General features: G+C 47.6%; 1 protein-coding gene across 1 annotated transcript in view; it reads right to left on the reverse strand.

Annotated features, from left to right (window-relative positions):
- TNFRSF11A (TNF receptor superfamily member 11a) overlaps positions 1-18970 on the reverse strand; it is a 29180-nt gene extending 10210 nt beyond the window's left edge. Inside the window, exons 1-7 of the mRNA XM_032992017.2 lie at positions 18236-18970; positions 5565-5646; positions 4984-5109; positions 4299-4442; positions 3090-3183; positions 2630-2724; positions 1665-1772 (exon numbers count right to left, since the gene is read on the reverse strand). Of these exons, the coding sequence (XP_032847908.2) occupies positions 1665-1772; positions 2630-2724; positions 3090-3183; positions 4299-4442; positions 4984-5109; positions 5565-5646; positions 18236-18295 (709 nt within the window). The 5' untranslated portion in view covers positions 18296-18970. The remainder of the gene's footprint in view (positions 1-1664; positions 1773-2629; positions 2725-3089; positions 3184-4298; positions 4443-4983; positions 5110-5564; positions 5647-18235) is intronic.
- Positions 18971-20048: the final 1078 nt, after the last annotated feature.

Raw genomic sequence — 20048 nt, forward strand, 5'->3', positions numbered from 1 at the left:
CCTAAAATAGACCACAGTTAAACTGTGTTCCACATCAAATGGGGTTTCTTTCCTGGTCATATGTCACACCAAGCTATGACTGGCTCAATACCGACCCGCTTGCAGCCGTACAGTCTATTTCAAGAGCTGTCACATGGATGGCCCAAAGGCCATTCTCAGCCAGGAGTGAAGAACCTGGAGAGAGGAGGGTAAGCCATGGGATAGCAGGCTCAAATATAGCGTATTCCACTTAATCATGGTATACTTAATGGGGAAATTCACTGATTTGGAGTATCTCCCAAGGAAGGGCATTAAGTCTGACAATGCTCTATGGTAAAGCCTGCCACTTTATAGAGTTAGCAATTCTTGTTTCCTGTTTATGCTGTCCGGAGATTTTGTAGGGCTCAGTTCTCATGTACATTTGAAGCTTATGCTGGTTTTGTATGTCTGAAGATAGATCAGCAGGGTAGCCACTGCCAGTTCCCAGCAATGATTTTGCACATTTACCATCAGTCCCCCCCCAAGCAGGCAGAGCTTCTTCCTGAGCCTGCAAGTCCCTGGGGCTCTGGTTAGCAGGATTTGCCACGCAAAGGCAATGAAGGACTGTCGCTGCAGAGCAGCAGGGCAATAGAAACGTCAAATAAAAGAACATAATTTGTTCTAACCTGCTTTGTTCTTAACCCTAACCTGCTTTGCATTGTAAGTATTTGGTTTGCAAGGAGAGTCACAATTTCCTCCAGCCCATCCCAGGAATTCCAGATTTAGCACAACCCATGTTTAGTGTGGCAGAGGCAGCCTATTTCTAAAACACACGTTGAAATACACTTTACAGGAGAGGGTTGCTGTCTTCCCTTCCACTGCTCCTAAAACATTTCATAAATTGCTAGGGCTTGGGAAAGGAGATGATGGAAAAACTACACCATGAAAAGCTTTCCATGCTTAGGGAGAGAAAATAAAAAATGAAAATAACAATATGGGTATGTCCTTAACTAAGGTGATCCAGGGCTTAATACAGAGTTGAGTAACTGCTGAAGATATTTCTGTTGTATTAATAATATATTCAGTACACCACTCATCCAGTATGCCTTAGCTAGAATTTTTCTGGTTTTCTACTTTTAATGTTTATTCTATTCCTTTCTAGTATTTCTTCCATACCTCATCAAAACTTTGGCACTCAGCTAAAAACATTGCCTCCATCATGTTTTCAGATACACACCAGGCCTTTGTCTTGAGATCCATATTTTAACCTGTCCAGATGTAGGTTTCAGGGGAGGGGGAAAGTGGGAGGAAGGAGACAGGAGGTGGCGAAAGCCCCCCATGTCTGTCCCTGCTTCCCTTCGGCCCGGGGGTCTGCTGCACCACCTGGTGCGGGGCAGCCGTGCTGCGGTGAAAGCCCCCAGCACCAGCCCCCCTGCATCCACCCTGAGGGCGGTCACCCCGTGTCCAGGGCTGCAGGATACCACGGGGTGTGCACTCTGCCTAAGTGTAATATGCTGCCTGCCTAGAGGAAAGGAATTTGAAGCCCGGCTTTGAGCTAAAGCATGTCCATAGGGACAAATACAGGGGTAGCACAGAACTTCCAAAATAACTCCTGAGTTTCTTGACCTGGTGGTTACCCAGGAAATCAGAGTGCACAGAGCGTCATGCAGTTGTCACATTCACGAATATCATTAGCTATCACATACCTGTCAGCTTTTTGCCCTTATTCTTGTAGTAGATGATGAAGATGACAATGCCAATTAATGCCACAAAAAACAAGATGACAATCAACACATATAAGATCCTGTTTGTTCCTGCAAGATGTAAGAAAGATAGTGCCATCAACACGCGGCTTGCACTCAGCAGTACTTGCTCATTTTACCTGCTTTTCCACAGAAGAGGGTTTCTTTTCCTTTCTATTTGCTTTTCAGTTTCCGTAACAAGGCCAACAGCTCTAACACTCATCTAGTTCTGCAACAAGCAGCCTTACTGAAGGTACCTGGTACTGAGCAATCTCCATAAAACCAGAGTCTTGTTCAGAGAGGTGTGATCCAGTCATGCTCCTCTGGAAGTCCCCTTACAGGCTGCCAGCAGCCCACGGGCTGTGCTTGCTCTTCCTCAGGGGACAGAGGACATACATCTCATGGAGACTATAGAATTCAGATGGTAAAATTTGTCCTTTATCTCAGGTTATGAAGGATCAGTGCACGCCAGGCAAGCAGCCTCCCTGGTATCCACACTGGAGAAGGACATGGGCAGTGAGCAGGAAGGGAGAGCTACGTTCAGCGGTGACTGTATCCACTGCTGTAAAATGAGCATGGAAAGAAGCTGCTAGCCTTTACACAGATAACGTGTGTATGGAAATCAGCAGGCGGAAAAAAATGAAAGAGCTGTAAATGTGATGGAGGACATGGGTATAACAGCAATGCTGCTTGCCATGCAGTTTCAGTGGGAGGTGTAAAGCTCTGCTGAGCAGTGGACATGGGCCCTCAAGCCTCCAGACTTAAAGTAATCTTTAATGGTGGGATTTTCCAAGAATGCTGTCTTGGTCTACAGCTGTTGTCCCTAGAGTCACCCACAACGGGAATGGAGTTAAGCCAGCCAAGAACCTTAGTAACACATCCCTCCTCCTCCCTGCTACTTTCTAACAGATAACCTAACAGACACAAACCGTCTTCCGATGGCTCAGGCAGCTTCCGTTCCACACAAACTGCATCTGACTTGTCAGTCCCAGGCACAATTTCTGCCATTCCTAGAGCTGTACAGCTAAAAAAAAAACAAAGAGGCTAAGTTCTCAAAGAGGAAGCTTGTCATGGCTCCTACACTTGTGCAGAGTAGTACTTTCTGTTGTAACGTATAACATTTCTTCTGCATTTTTCCACCCTTAAGAACCTCAGATACCTTTATTTTCAACTGTGTCAGCTCAGCAGTTCTGTTGCTACTGCTCTCTCTTGCTCCCCCCCAAGGAGAACTCAAGGTTCAGGGTGAGAATGCCTTTATGGCTGCACAGCCAACAGAGATGCTCTGTGTGCTCTGCAGACAGCCTGAAACACCCCACTGGAAAATGCTTTTGTCCGAGCGTCTCCCTGCCTCTGGCTGTTGTGATCCTTTTACAAGACACAGGGACTTACTTGGTCCAGGATTTACACTCTTCGGTGGATGAAGCAACCTTTGAGAAGTAGCCTCTGGCACATGGTATACACATTGTGTCCTTGTCTTGTTCCACTGTGTGTAGTAAAGGAAGAAAAACTTCATAGCTGAGTTTCCGTGGGTTCCTTTCAGGTGAGGAAAAGGTGACTATGCTCCCCACCCCCCTGGTCCACCCTGTCCCCCCAGGCCCCTTGGAAAGGTTCTCTGAAGAGAGAAGGATCTTAGATTATATTAGAGCAGCAATGACAGTCACAGGTAAGCAAAAAAAAGTATGATAGTCTCACCTGAGCACCTCTTCACATGATCAAAATGAGAAATGAGAAGGAGTCATTTGAAGTTATTGTAAAATAACACACAGCTATTATATCCTTCCCCTTCCATTAACTTCCTCGGGTCAATGGTATGCCACAGACAGCAATGCTAACTGGTGGTGTCACTTCTATGAAGCCACAGTAAACAAAATGCTGTGTCAGGATTTGCTAGACTGGAGAAGAAACTTCACCACTGCGCTCCAGGGCCATGCAGCATTTCATCTGCCATTACTCTCTTATATGCCGCTTTTTTGGGGTTCCTCATGCTTGGCACATCTGTTCCCAGTGTTCGCTACAACTCTGAACTTGACTGTCTCTATTTTCTACCCACAAAGCAACTGTATTTTGTTTTTGATCAGACTTAAGACTACGCTAAACATCTGTAATAAATCACTGCATTGCAAGTCATCTAAAACAAAATACTTGCGCTACCTGAAAGATGTTAATCACTTTTAACTTGCTTATAACATTATAAAATGGCAAAGCAAAGTAGTTGGACAAAAACCTATTTCAAACCCAGCATCAGGAGCAATCCCCACTGGACTGCTTCTCCGAATACTGGAGCAATGCATGATCCAGTGACTCACAGTCAGACACCTCAGCAAACATCAGAAATGCACTGAGCACCTTGCCATGTCCATGTGCTATCTTGCAAAAATCACTTGATCCAAGATACTATTTGAACCACAGAGGTAGACGCCTTCAAAATGCAAATAGTCTAGGAGGGTTATACGCAGCAGTAATGATAACCCCGATACACACCTTCTGTTAACAGTCATCTGAGAGTCCTCTGTAACGTCACAACCCACGCCACGCTGGCCTCATCCTGTAGGCCTCAGCTGGACATTTCAGTTCATACATTCCCTTCCTGTATCTTACCAGGATGCTCGACTCCGAATCCTGGAGCACATATGGTATTTCGCTGACAGCAGTCGCAGTCTTCATTCCAGTGGTAGCCCATCGTACAAGCACACTGCCGCTGGAACGTGCTGTTCCCTGGGTTCACTTCTCTCAAAGCTTTCCCTAAAAGAGAAAGCAGATGGGAGTAAAAATCTCTCTGATAATAAGCCTCGAGTTTATGAACCTCCTGATCTACCTATCTGCTTTGCATTGCCTATTTGTTTTGCCAGATGCAAAACCATTCAATGTTAGAGGAAATGTGATATTTCAAGAAGCATGGGAGATGCTTGATCAGCACAGGGCTCCTCATTGATTGCATGCCTAAGCAGTACTTTTTTTTGTAGAGCTTTTGCAAGGGTAGAGACAAATATCTTAGGAGAAGTGCATGCACAGTATGCTGGGCAAAAGGACAACTTTAAGAGCCAACTCCCAGGGTTGAATGGCCCCAGTGAAGATAATCATTATCAGCAGCATGGAGGCTACGGACGTGGTGCTCAGCACAGCACAGAATCTGCTCTCTGGGGACCTCCCTCTCCACCAGACTCTTCTGTAAGCCCAACCACCAGCATCAGGTACCTGAACAAAGCGACTTCCCTAGATCCGCTTTCTCATCTTTGTGCTTCACTAATTTGGATTAAAAGGTTCTTCAGTATGAACAGCTCACCTTGATCGCATATTTTATGTAGTAAGCATTTATCTTCTTCATTCCAGACATCCATATACTCGTTTGGGCCACATGGCTGACACATGCTATCAGAAGTACCAGTGCATCTAGCAGACATATACTTTCCTATGAATGAGAGAAGGACAAGTAGATTGTAAGCTACACGCCAGCTGCCTAAGGAGCTTCGGGAAAATCACAGGTTGGGCTAACACTGCTGTGGATGATCCTTTCTGCCTGCCACCTTTTCAGTTCCTCCGTTTGGCCCTCGTTCAGCGTGGCACTGAAACATCCATGAAGCCCGTGGCCCGGGAGCCGCCTATCTACACGCATGAGAATCAGGCTGCTTTCTGTCTCCCGCGGACGGCCAAGTGCTATCCCAGCGAAACAGCTGCCAAGGCTTTTGCTGAGGTCAGCAGGACCACTCCTGCACTCGAAGGCGCTCGCAGGCCTGAAGGCACCCACGTGCGAGGGTGCGTGCCAAGAGAGCAGCAGTCCCCAGAGCGGGCTGCCTCCCTGACCCACACAGCTGTTTCTAAGGAGCTTTCCAGTTAGGAAGCCAGTGCCGCCCAGTGCTCACGTACCTGGCTCACACTTTGTGCAGCACCGTCCAGAGTATTCATAGTGTTGTTCGCTTTCACACGGCAGAGTGATCTGTAGTGACAACTGGAGCAGAGAAGGAGAGAGAGAGGATGTGAGAACCGACAGACCTGGAAAGCAGAGAGGAGGAAACTTTCCTTCTACGTAGCGTTTCAGATAGCTAAGCGGTAAAAATTACCCAACATTTATGACTTCAAAGGAGCTTTGTAGACATGCAAAGAATATGTACTTGATGCTGTATGCACAGGGACTTGTAATACAGCCAGGTGATAAATAACAGAATCTTGTAATTTGTCATGAACTTTTGGCCTGCTATACCACCTGTTCTTACAGTACTCCATTATTTGAAATCTATGACTTTAAAACAATTGTAAAGAAAAAAATTGGCATAGAGATACTTCTGTAGTCTCTTCCATGGATATGACCTCAGACCAACACCTGGGCAATTGACAGCTTTAATGTATAGCATTAAGCAAACAACTAGGGTGAATGATTTATACGCCTGAAAAAGAAGAAGTTCCCAGCTTCCCACTGGGATACACAATACTTCTGACTAGCCCCAGAAAATACCGGACTTGAATTTTGCAGCTTTTTATGACTCCCACTGTGTCCTGCAGAGACGACCTCATGGAACTGAGGCGGCCATCCAGAGAGATGATGCAATTAAGCCAACAGCTTTTTGCTTCTCAAAAACCAAACCAAAAACCAACGGAAAGCGTGCCCCCAAACCACCTGACACATATACGCGGGAGGGCACTTGCAGAGCAGGCGGCAGTGTTGCCCCTGGCTCTTAGAGGCCTCCGCGTCCCCTTGCTGCTCTTGGCGGTCCTACCCGCAGCCCAGCACACGCGGCTCCCTCGGCCAGGCCTCGGGGCTCGGCTTGTGCTGGGGATCCCGGCCAGCCAAGCACCCTGCCCAGCCCCTCGCTGGCCCTGCTCTGGCTGCCCGCGACTCTCCCGGCAGCCACTCTCCAGGCAACTCAACGCCTCACAAACAGTTGTTGATCTTGCAGTAGATACGGTGATTCAAAATCTAGCCCCTAGTAAGGAATCCTTCGTTACTGAATACAGTTGTTAAAAATCTCATTTACTTGGAGAAAGCTACTCTAAAGCTTCTGCTGCTGGTTAAAGGGAGCTTTTGCCATCTAATAGCATATGACAGCCCCGTGCCTACTGATCCTGGTTTCCATTCCTCTGCTTAGCGTTCGGCCCTTGTTTCCTCCAAGTCTTTACTTCTCCTCTTTCCTCCTTTTCTAGTTTCAGCAGTCGCAATCTCTTTAAATAGAAAATATTTTTCCTTGAGCGCCTTGTCCTCTTCTAATGCTGGGAGGGGTCATGCAACTTAAAGATGACCAAAAAGGTTGAAATTTTTCTTTAAAATGCTGCCTTTTGGCCTGGAGTTTGAGCCATGGGTTGGTGCATGACTTGTGTTTATCAAAACTGCACTAGCTGTGTCTGGAACAGAATAACTACCTCAAGTCAGAGGTCTTGAGTTTCTGTACTTTTGCAGGTTATAAACGATTTCTGGCCATTTTTTTATCATTACAACAATCCCAGGTCAAACTAAGAGCCCAGTCTTGCAAGAAATCTTGTGTTGTCTCATATGTTTCCTTGTGTCTTTCTTTACATTCATTAGCAGTACCTTTCTTGTGATTATATGTTTTTTTGGAACAAACATTGCATTTCATGTTTGAGCAGCACCTCCCAGGATAACGATCAGTGCTGGCGAGGTGAGAGGCCATCTAGGAAACAGAAAGCTGGGCCAGCCTGGCAGCTGAACAGTGACACCACTCAGTGTCCCAGGGGAAAGGCTGAAAACACTCCCGTAATTGAAGGAGCTAATTTTCTGTAATGCACTTCAGGCAGCGTCTGCTAAATCACTAAGCTGGCCAGCACGGGGTTGAGGCGATGTTGCAGGACTGAGCAAGCAGAGAGAAGGTCTTGAGCGACTGATTCCCTATTCCCAGCCTTCTGAAAAGGCAACAAAAGTAACGAGGAGACCAACAACAGGTCCAGTCACTTGCTTCTTGTCACAGAACATCCTCTTCTTCCTTGTTTGCCCCAGTTTGATAGTTCCTCTTTAGAAGAAAAGACTAAAAAATTACTGAAGTGTCAAACAAGGGCAAAGTCATCCTTTTTAAGGAAGGATATGCAAATCTGCTGAAGGGCATTCAGTAAAGGGTTTGGAATAATTTCTGAGAATCACAGCTCAGCCTGAGAAGCAGCAATTCCCTGGCACCGAGGCTACAGGCCATTTGCTCGGCCACCTTTTGGGAACTGTTTCATACCTCCCTGCTTTACTGTAGAAAGGGGGCTATTGGTGCCATGTAACTCACAGCTGCAGCTGCATACATCTATGCTCCGTACATAGTCTCTTCTGTGACTGTGTCCTCCCCCCACCTTTTCACAGAAGCCAATGCATTCACAGAGCTGCGCTACTCCCTCCTTTGATTTATGCTCGGCAATGTAAAGACAAGGTTCTTGGTGCCCATGTGCTCACATGAGCCCAGCCTCCTCGTGAAGGTGAGGGATTTTGGCCTGGTATGGGCTGACTGGACCCGCCAAGCATGAAAGGTGTGGGGACAAGAAGTGAAACACAAGCAACTTGGGGTTTTGTTAGGGTGGGAGCCAAACTCGGGCTCCTTTACTAACACAGCCCTGTTGAAGTCAGGTTATCCCTTGTTTAACCCTCTGCCAGGGGATCGCATGTGCCACGCTGTCAAACTGGACATCAGCTTCACCTCAGGGGCTGGGAAGTACTCGTGCTGCTGGCAGCACGATGACCGGAGCATCGCCACCACCAGCGCATTCCCGCCACCGTGTCCTTCAGAGACGGGGAAGTGCAATTCATTTTGCAGATGAGGAACTCGCACCCCGAGGCCGGCTGGTTTTATGGAGGTGACAGGAAACCAAACCAAGTCTTAAGTTTGCCCTGTAACCCCTGGAACATCCTTCCTCTCATCGGGTGCTGGCCTGTGGGTCAGAGCGACTTGGACATCGCAGAGCTCTTATCCAGAGAGAGAAGGGGTCTCAATGAATGAGAAGGTATCTGCATCCTCTGAAGTGATTAAATAAGACAAAGCCCACTCCTTTGACGGTCTCACTATTGATGAAGCTGCCCATTGAATACCACCACCATGTGCAAATGAGTGCTTCAAAGAGCTCTAGGTATCCTGTGTACATTTAATTTGTCACTTCTAAAGTGTGCAAAGCACATGAATTTGCACCAGTTCCTAAAAAAATAAAGTCAACTTTCCCGCCTGATTAACATTACCTTAGAACAAGTATATCTGACAGGAGAAGAGCCCAGGGGAAAAAAGACAAACCTCCTCTGGGCTTGGTGGATCCAGTTCGGTAGAGCATGCCAACACCTGCACATAAGTAGCACCAGTGACTTCTTTGGAAAAACAGGTATGCTCATGTCAAGGTTTGCAGGAGAACTGTGTTCTCGTGTTGAGCTGCAGGCAGCCTTTTCAGATGCTTTTTGTTTTGTTTTGTTTTTTTTTCCTATTTGTTGAAAAGGACGCTAAGCAAGAGTGTGCTTGTACAGTCGGAGAGCTTCGATGACTCAGAGCTACAAGGCACCACTGTGTTACTCAGACCTTGAAAAAACACACACACAGGTGCTTCTGAAGGGGGAACCAGCAGCATTCAGATTCCTGTCCTCAGGCTTAAGGAAATATTTATTCTTGGTACCATTGAGCAATCGGATGGCAGCAGAAGCTGTGTGTCATGGATGCTAAAATTACTTTCTTGCTCAGATGAATATTCAGACAGACATTTCAGAGAAGATAGAGTTGCATGGGCCTCTTTCCTTTAAAAGAAAAAAATCTGGAAGAACAAGCTCGGGGGTTTCCACAGTCTTTTTCCCATGTCACTTCTGAACAAGAACCTGAGGCCTCAGTGAGGTTTGCTCATTACATCTCGATCTTTGCAAGACTAAGATTATCACTAAAGGGACACGTTAAGGGGCAACTATCTTGAGATGACACCTTCCTGCCTAGTGTTATTGTTTCTGGACAGTATTCAAGTCATCTGTCATCATTTCACTGAGAAAAGCACCTCTTTTTCTCCATGTACTATTATAGAACCAAAGTACCTATGATACATACAGCTGTGTTCTGTCCTGCCTTGCACACCACTTGTTCTTTATGCTTTGGAACCTGAGTTTATTCAGATCACTTGCTTTTGGGGACCTTAGACTTGCATGCTGTAGAACTATAATATTTCTGTGGATTTTGGGCTTTATTTGCCTTCATCAAGAGGGCTGAGCTGTTACCAACATTTCCTGATCTGAAGTAACCCCTGCAAGCACATCACCCAGGTATCCAGCTAGGATGACCTCTGCAGTCATCTGCTGGTTTTTCTCCTTCAAAAAGGAGCCGCTTCCTCTCCTCTCACAGGTACCGACTGTGCAGCCATAGCCTTCCAGCTCCCTATCTGATTTGGGTCAGCAGTATTGCTAAACAAAATCCAGATTTCTTCAGCTTGTTGCCCCTTTCAGAGATTTACCTAAAAAATTATCTAAGAATAAAAATGGAATATGGCTCTTGATGGGTGCTGCTCTGTGGCTGGTGCTCACAGGCACTCTATTGAGGCGTGTAATAGTACTGTGCACAATGAACAACTCTGGAAATTTTTACAATTGTGCATTTATACGGTGAAAGAAGAGTCTTATGTTAAAAACTTAATCATAATCACATGGATGCTGAATGCAACAGTTGTCTCATAGACAGTCTCCACTGTTGATAAAAATTAAATCAAAGCAGCACACAAGTCACATATTTCCAATTCCAGTTATTCGCTTGCAGGTCTATAATTCACGATGAAAATCTTAGATTGTGAATGAAATGCTTTTGGTGATGTCAACTTTCCAGTGACCAGTGAACCACATCACAGAACTACCACCACGTGGTAAAATACAGCCGGGAAACGGCTAAAAACTAAATATTATTTCACTCTTAAAAATAGGTCCTTGAAACCCTGCTAGAGCCTGAATACCTAAAGAAGCCAGAAAGAACACGAGGGACAAAACTGATAATAAGGAGATAATCAGGATAATAATCAGGAGATAATAACTGATAATCAGGAGAACACTGCAGCTTGCAGCCAGGAAGCGGGCAAACAGCGGTAAAAGCCCCCTCCTGACTATTCCCCTCGCTCCTCTGTTTTAGCGCGCAGCAAAAGGCAAATACCTAAGCAGCCGGCGCTGCTCCACCGACGGGAAGGACCATCCATCAATCTCAAACCCACCAGAGTTATTTCTAGCTGGCAGGCTACGTGAAGGAGAAGTGCCGCACTGACCGCTCCTGCAGCGGGGCAGTGGGGGTAAGGCAGAGAGGAACCTCAGGTATATCAGATGGGAGATGGCGGAGGTGATAGGTGGCAGGGCTGAAACGGCTTCCGACCCAACCTGTGGATCAGCCAGCTTTCTCCTGCGGACTGAAGACTCGCCATGGCGTGCCCAGCGTTCGTCATTCAGAGACGGAGTCATCTTCATGCAACAGCCAGGAGGGTGCACCTAACATTCCCATCGACTGGGCGGTCGGTAGCCTCTGCGCGTTGCGGGCACTTTGGTGCAAAGCCTCACGTTTGAACCTACATGCCCTCGCTGACACAGCAATTCAAAGCCTAATAGCTACTAGGTAAAATGTATTTTAAAGGTGAATCAGAGAGTAAAAACCCAAAAGCTAACCAAACCAAAATATTTAACAAAAAGGTCTGACAGTAAGACAACAGTCTATAGCAAGCAGAAATAAAAACTGCAAGATAATGACGTTACTGAAGCTAATACCCAGACATGCTTGTGAAAAGGCCTGCAAAGGCAAATCTCTTCTAGATTAAACAGGTGCAACAGCAGCACTCAATCAGGAAGCTTAGCCACCTCACTGCTCCAGGTACACTCTCAGTGACTCAACATGAGTCACTCTACACCCATTCATGCTTAAACTACTAATAATAAGGGCACTAAAGACACAATCATTTATGGGGACCACACTCCTCTTGCATTTTAGATCAGCAGATTATTTTTCTATGCTTTATCAACTGAAGTTGAGTCTTAATGAAGAAATGACTATGAGAGATTTGTTGGGCTGGGCTATTTCTGCATGTCAGATTAAGATTTCATGGGGACTTTCTGGGCTTAAAAATCTGTATGTTTATGTACCCTTTCCTTTTATCAGGCCCCGAGAGTGGAACATAATGCATGTTACACTCTTATGGTGTGAGGTGAAATCCTGCAATCCTAACTGAGCTGCCAGGGAGAACGAAAAAGCTTGTAGAGAAGAGGGAAAGCCTGCTTTCACCACCTGATGCTTTGCTTTGGCTTCCTTCTTCTAGGTTTTAACACCGTACATGGAACAAATGTTGAACATTCTGCAGGCAAAATATGAAGGGCAGTGGCAGGACTGTAGCCCTTACTGTGGATGATAGCTGTACAGAGGGGATGCGTGTAACACCCACAGACCGTTCAGCCTCGGTGTGAGTTATAGTCAGAACTGCATGATCAGATGTGCACCTTCTCCATCATAAGGGAATTTCTGCCGTTATCAAAGGGCTCAGGACTGGGGTGAGAATTGGTTCATTTACTCTTTAGGTGTCGCCCCAAGGAACCAGCTCTGCTGGGGACCATGGGCCAGTCAGGTCGGTGGAAATATTCCTCCCTGATTTGAACAGGCTTTGGCTCACTTCTGTAAGCAGCCTGCTTTACTACATGTGGTACTGCAGGGGAGAATTTTTCTTCCTTCTGAGAGCAGAGTCAAGGAATCATCTCATCCTTGCTACAGAACAATGAAAAGTTACTGAAGAACATGATGCTCATAAGGCAAAACTATTCGCTGCAGCAAAATAACATGCTCAAAATAGATTCCCTTGCATGCTATGTAAGCAATTTTTAGGACTTCATATGAACCTAGTAGCACATTTTTCCCTATATGTATTCCAGATTAATGGGTTGCCTAACAAAACTTCACAGTATTTTTTTTTCCATAAAACATTTTTTTTCTTTTCCCTCCACTTTGACCACTGACTAAATATATTCTGCACCCATCTGCAGTCACAAGTGTTGTTCTTTGTCATTCTTGAACAGATCCTATATACTTTTTTTTTCTTTTGGAGTAGCCACAAAGTGGTGAGGGTGAATGACCTCATTTTTTTTTTTTTTCCCCCTCCTTGGCTAATTGGCTCTTGCAGGGTGGATTAAACCAGCCAGCTTGGCTCTTTTACTGAACACAGCCTTTCCTGGTCTCTTTTATCTAGATTTTAAGAGGGGAGCAGCCAGCGGGTTCTGCAGAGCCGAGAGGCAGCTCTGGGTCTCAGCTCTCTGCCTGCCCACTGCGCTGCCATCCTCTGCCGCAGCCCCTGCTCCGGCCTCTCCTTTGGGGACATCGGGGGGACGATGCAGGGAGCCACCACGGACACATCTGGCCAAGCAGTGCAGGGAATGCCACCCCACTGCGGGGATGCTGGTGGGGTCGTGGGCAGAAAAGGATCCAGAGAATAAGGGTGAGGGTTGGATGCTGCAGCCTGCGTGATGGTAGGAGGCTGGGGGGACGTATCCGCTCCCTTCCTAGGCCCATGCGAGCAGACCTCCCCGTGACTTCGGTGGGAAATGGAGGGGGGCTCTATCCCGCAGTGATTAACGACTCTTTGGCTTTGTTTGCAGCCATGACATCCTAAGCGCTGCTCAAACACCACAGAAAGCCAAGCCCTTGGCCCAGAGAACTCACGCCCTGAGAAGACAAACAAAAAAGGTAACCATGGGAAGCACTGTGAGGAGCAGCTGAGGTGGTGGCACGGGAATAAAAACCAGGATGCCCCGGAGCCTAAGTCAGCGCCGCTCCTCTGGTGCGGTGCTGAGCCCTCCGCGAGGCACCACATCACAAATATGCCCGGACGCTGTGGTGACACACGAACAAAGAAAAATCAGGAAACTTGCATTTCCCCAGAGCTGAAGCGTGTCACCAAACACTGCTGCCGCGGAGCAGGCTGCCCCGGGCGCCAGCGCAGCCTGCAGAGCAGGATTCCCTCCTGCAGCCCACCCTGCGACTTTCAGCCCTCGTTGCTCGGGGAGGGCTGACAACAGTCTCTCTTCTACTACATGAACTTTGGACCATTTTCAAAGAAGAGCAAGTCATAAAAAGGGGCAAGTTCTTGCAGGCAGGCTATTGTGCTGTACGGACCAAGGCCTTCCCAAGTCCATAGTGCAACGTGGTTAAACAGCACTTAATTTTCATATTGCACGTATGACACACAAATATTTGCCTTTACGCTTTCCATCGGTCACCACGAACCATTCTCGGAGCAGCTGCTTCTCTGTGCAGGCGACGCCAACCAATGCATCCCTGAAGCAGAGGGTGAGCAGCTGCAGCAGAAGCCAGGGCAAGTTGAGTTTCCATGGAAAGGAAGGGGGCAGCCTGTGCAAGAAGTACGGCTGCAGCTGAGGACACGATGAACCAGCCACCTCCATTTCCCTCTTCTCCCCGCTGGTTGCCTCCAATTAGCTGAACCAGCATCTGAAGCAACCACCTCCTCCAAGCATCCAGCAGCCTTCGCGCTGCAGAGCAGTCCCTTGCAGCACGGGGCACGGGATGGAAGGAGGTCTGGATTCTGTGGTTACAGCGTGTGGTGGGAGGAACCCTCCTGGCTCTGGTCACCACAAACACCTCCTGGAGACCCGGCCATACGGAGAGGAAGTTGGCAGGGAGGAGCAGGAGGAGGGCAGCCTTGCAACAGGGGTTACCTTTTTGTTGCATCTACGCCTCTACCTAGTACAGCAGGGTCGTCCGCCACTTGAACTCCAAGGGACAGATGGATAAACACAGCAAAGTGACTCAAATATGATTCCTCTAAATAGTGTTAAGGTATAAATGCCACAGGGCACCACTTTGAGGGTTTCGTGATTTCCTACTCTGTAGTCATGCACGCATCCCTTTTACCATCTGCACTGGTTCTTGCAGAGCAGTTAAATTACATTCCACTTTTCTGAGCTTGAGGTTGCTCGGGATGACAGTAACAGGCAACAGAAACAGATCCTTTGGGCCACAGTTAATCTCTCTGCTTGACCTGAGTGTTTTTTTTTTTTTTTTTTTCTTCCGGCACAGCATGAAGAAAGCCCTGGGCCATAAATGACGTTGGTCACTACCCTCGAGATGGCTGATAATCTTTGAATTCTACTGACTCGTGAAATGTGGTGAAGGTTTGTTTTGGTCCCATTTGTGGGAAAGAAGAAATTAGATCAGGAAGATGATGCTTAACATGAAAAGAGAAGCGGCAGAGGTTTCTCAAATTGTGGATTGGTTCAGTTTTATATGCGTTATATTCCTTTTATATGAGGTGCTGTAAGATTTTTCACATGTTCTGGGGAAAACTGCAAAGCCGTGAAAAACGTTTCCAGTTTCCCTTGCAGAAACCATTCCTGCAAGGCATTTTGACAAGTGAAATAATTGAATTACAGTAACTTTGAAACCCATTGCTGTTGATGACAGAATAAACCTAGGAGTTTAAATCAGATATTGCAGAAGTTTTGCTTCACTGAGAGATTCCTTTGGCCCTGATGAGAGCAGGAATACTGGACCAGGAGAGCCCATGACGTAACACAGCATGGACGTTTTTATGCTCTTTTTTAACCCCTCTCATCATAAGGACTGTGCATTTTAGAAAGTTAAAAGATAATTTTTATTTTGGCCAAAATTTTTCTACGTTACAAAGAATTCCAGATGCTTGCAGCGAGCAAACTTTCCCTATAAAGTAAATATTACGGATTAGTGTAAGAACCCATCCCACTGCCACACAAGGGAAAAAGAGTCCTTGGCATGAAACCAGGTAACTGGTTTATTGCATATTTGCAAATGCACATTCTCACAGGCTTTAACTCCTATCTGGTAGAAACATTTATGCTCGTCATCGGTGTTAAGCAAGGAAAGGGATGTGACTATTCTGTATAAAGAAGCTGAGCAGATCATGCCTCAGAGGTAAATGCTGTGTCCTTTGACAGGCGCCCAAGACGAATCACTTGGAAAGATCATCTTGTGGCTGAAGCACAAGACAAGGAGGGCTGAGCTCGGCTCCCAGCAGTTCTGCTCTACAGTCGGTGTGTGACCTAGAGCAAGTCACGAATTCTCTGTTCCCGTTTCCTCTTTGGTGAAAATGATGACGATGATCATGTCTATTCTCAGCAGAATTATGAGTACTCATTAACTTACATTTCCAAGTGCTTCTCACTCTTCGCAGGAAACACATTGCAAATATCACTGCCCTACCACTACCCCACCATATTATCAACTCTAAACTAACGCAAGTGCACCAGACTAACTTCAGCCCTACCACAGTTATTCTCACACTTTGTTCCATCAGAAAACAGCACTCTTCTAAGAAACTGCTGTTCAAATTTGTCAAGAGAATGAGAACCTGAAAGGCTGCTGGGGAGCAGCATCTCTCCAGCCTTGCCTTGCTTTCACATTCTTGGCTTGCAGGTCCTGCTCACTGTTACAGACAGGATATTAGATTAATGGTCTCTTTGTCAAAGTATGGCTCATCCTATGTAAACTTACACAACTTTACTGGAGCCCTCTACTATTTTGTACTGCTACTTATCCAAAGCATTGGCTATGGGAAGTTGCGCCCTGTGCAACCACTTACAGACTCAGAATTAAGCATGTGTTGAATGCAGTGGAAAGACTTTACACATCAGCCCCAAATAACTACAAGTTCCCTGTTTTGCATCCTCTGAAAGGCTATGCACTGAGAGGTGAGAAATAATGAGGAGCTCCTCCTGACTCCTGCATCCTACCCGAAACATGCTGGGAGCTATAGCACGGAAATCTGAATTTCCAAGATTTGGTCAAGAGTTGAGCAGGTTCCAGGCAATGAGGAAACTCCAAATGGAACAACTGCCCCAAACCCAAAAGGCTCCAAAAGGGAGCAAATACGTAATGGTTAGTGACCCGAAGCAAAAGTACAAAGAACACTGAACTCTGCTTGTCATTTGGCATTGACCAGAGTCCTGAACACTGGGGCGGAAAAAAAAAAAAAAAGACAGATGGAGAGGATATTGAGGAACGGGACAAACCACCTGAAAGCTATGGTGTAAATATCACTTTTCAAATACGCAGGCTCATTCATATACATATGGAAGACACCTGGAAAGCAGCAATTTAAGAGAAGCCTAAAGAGTGAGGGTGGACAGAATGAAACATACATTTCAGAGGAGAAAAAAGGCCTGTGTGGTTTTAGGCATCATATTTAGGACCAGAGATCCAGAGGAAAGGCTCTGAAGGACTGTGCGGTCAGACATTAAATTGTAAGCTGTAGACAGCAGAGGGTTTTTTGTTTTGGTTTGGGTTTTTTTATCTTTTCTTTTTTTTTTTTTCTTGAAGCTGCACCTTGCTCTCAGGGAACCTCGCCATGGCCCAGTTATTGCAGTACGTTGAGGGAAGCACTTAAAATGACACAACTAATCAAGAATAATGAGACACAGAGAAATACTAGAAGTTCAAATGAAGGAAATAGAAATGTTATCGAGGCTGCCAAACATTGGTTAATGGAGGAAATAAAATGCCTGTAGCATGGGATTTGCAAACAGCCTGCCAGTCGAGAAGGGACTAAATAACCTGGAGGGTGAGGAATAATTTTTACGCTGTATAATTAGATAAAAGCAAAGCGAGATTCCGCAAATTTAAACTTCTGGAGGAAACCTGATGTATGCCATTCACAAGGCTCGGCAGGAGCAAGCTGTAGATGGTCCTTCTGAAAACAAGGGAAGACCAGCAACGATCCCAAAGGTGAAACACACTGACCATTAGCCACCCGGCACTGCACGAAGCTGCCAAAAGAGCACGCTCTGTTTGCAAACAACCGCAGAGCCAAACGCCGCTCAGATCTTTCCCCTTGAGAGGAAAGGGCTGCCCCTCTGGGGCAGCTGACCCGAGATTAGGATTTGGTTCCTGGCTCTGTCGTGAGCGGCACGTGAACCTTCAAGCGAGTCACGTAGCCGGTCTGGGCCTCAGTCTTCCACCTGTAGGCCTGGTGTCCCAACATCGCCCCACCTCCTGGCGCTGCTCAGGGGTGCCCTGCGTTTGGGACGGTGGGGTGGGCAGAGCACGAGGGGGACTGCGCCCCGCCGGGGGAGGCTGAAAAGCTGTACCTGGGCTGTGAAGACCCTACATGCTCGTCCCACGTCTGAGGGACAAGTGTGCTCATGCTCCCTTGAACAAATCTGTTCAGTAGGGTGGAGTCTGCCTTATTTTTACTCTACATGCAAATTATATGCCTCAACAACCTCACTGCAAATATTTTCTGGTTTCTCACACCCTGCTCTGGGCAGGAGCAGGCTGTTTTCCCTGCAGATCCTCTGGCTTCCTTTGGAGCTTTAGGTTTGGGCTATTTTGATTTTAAAGAAGTGAGAGAAGCTTGTGAGACAGGGCAAATTGCAGGGAAAAAACAAAACAAAAACCAAACAACAGAGGGAAAAAAAAAAAAAAAGGCAGTCGAAGCTGCTCTGCTAAACCCCACTCTGCCAGTGCCAGCGGTGCAAGATGCCACAGGCTCCGACTTCGCTGCCTCCTCCGAGCGACAGGCGAAGAAACAAACCTCCCCGGGGTGAGATGCGACACCCGCCTTCCCCCTTCTCCGGCTCAGCCCTGGCAGCGCAGCCTTACCTGTTTGCCAGCGGCAGTGAGGCACAGGAGAAGGAGCCAGCAGCCTGACGGGACGGGCATGTCTGGGTGTCCGTCTCTGCCTCCTCCTGTGGCTCCTTTTCCTGCCACCGAAGAGAAACTAGATCTTTCCAGCCAAGCCCCCGTGCCCCGGCAGCAGAGCGAGGCACATTTGAGCTAGCTACTTCTCTTTCTTCCTTTCCTTCCTCTCAGCTACACGAGGGGAGAAGAGAGAAGAAGAAGAAGAGAGAAAAAAAAAAAAAAAAAAAAAATGACGCCTGGCTGTAGTTCCCACAGCATTTCCTCAGACTTGACATGCAGGTTTTTTTCTTTCCCTTCTTCTTGTCCCTCCCTTTCCTTTCTCCACCCCCTTTTACAAGAAGTTTAGTCACCATGCCCACGGCCCTCCTCCTGCAGATGGGGACTGCTTTCCCGGTCCTTCTCGGCAGGGCCATCCATCCACCTGCCTCCCACCCTCTGCACCCTCCCTTCCCACCCCAGCACCATCCCTCACCGTGCATCTGCCCCGTAATTGCCGCCTTCTCCTCACCACCCCTGGATACCGCCGTACGCTCTCAGGGGACATCTTGGGCCTGGGCCAGGCTCCCACCTCACGCTCTGCTCCGTCCCTCCTGCCGGCACCTGCCCCCGGCACCGGGGAAAGCTTCCCATCCCGTCCCATCCCTTATCCCATCTCTGCTCCCCACGCAACAGCCCTGCGGGTGCCAGCCTCACCATTTTGGCACAGCTTGAGGCCCCCCCCCCCCCCCCCCCCCCAAGTACTCTTCTTTGGCCGACGGCTGGAGCTGGCGGGTGGGATTGCTGCCAGGGGAGACAAAAGTAGATGTGCTTCGGGAGCTCTCCTAAAACACCCCACGTCGTGCACGGGGTCAGTCCCTGGGACCTGACTCGGGCCAGTGCAAAGCGGCCTCCTGACCCCCCCCCCCTCCCCCCCAAAACCAGGCTCACTTGCCAACACTCCTGACCCAGCAGCAACCGCCTTGCAAAAGATCGGCGGCATGCTGATCACACCCGGCACAGCCACGATGCCCCCGGGGTCTCACAAAGGGAGCGGGAGTCCTCTGCGGGGGGGGGCAGGACAGGGCAGTGCCGATTTATGGGGGGCTGGGGCTCTGGCAGAGCCGACTGTGTCATTACAGCACCTTCCCTGCCTCCCTGCGCTCACACGCTGCTGTGAAATAAGCTGGGAGCATGCTTCTGACTTGAGCAAATAAGGAAGTTGTTCTTTCACTTGTGTATTTAGATTTAACCCTTGACGAGGGTGGAAAAAGAAAAAAAAAATTATAAGTTGTTCTATGTTTGCAAACAAATAAACTCAGTAAGATGAAGGGGATATATATACACACACACACATATATATGTGTATATATATGTGTATGTATATGTATATATGTGTGTATATATATATATATGTATGTGTGTATATATACATATATACATGAAAAAATCCTTTACCTGTGCTGCTGTGGACTGATTTCTCCTCAGAGGAACGACCCTCAGAGCCAGGGAGCACTCAGGACGGGAATGGCTGCCAGGTTTCTCCCCTGTAGCTAACACGGAGGGCCTGCCCGTGTGGCAAAATGAAGCCGTGACCTTCGCTTCACTTCCACGTAGTTTCCAGAGGCCATAAAGCCAGATCGCTCTTATCTTGCTAAAGTTCCTATCAAGGCTTAACGCCCTCGATATCCCCTGCGAGTGCCGGGCCCTGCCCGATCCGTGCTCAGCAGGTCTCAGCGCCCGCACCCCCCGCCCGGCCTCCAGCGCGACGCGGCTGTTTGGGCGCTGGTGGCCCCCA

The sequence above is a fragment of the Tyto alba genome, unplaced genomic scaffold, assembly GCF_018691265.1.
Source record: "Tyto alba isolate M040663 unplaced genomic scaffold, T.alba_DEE_v4.0 Super-Scaffold_48, whole genome shotgun sequence".
Classification (NCBI taxonomy): Eukaryota; Metazoa; Chordata; class Aves; order Strigiformes; family Tytonidae; genus Tyto; species Tyto alba.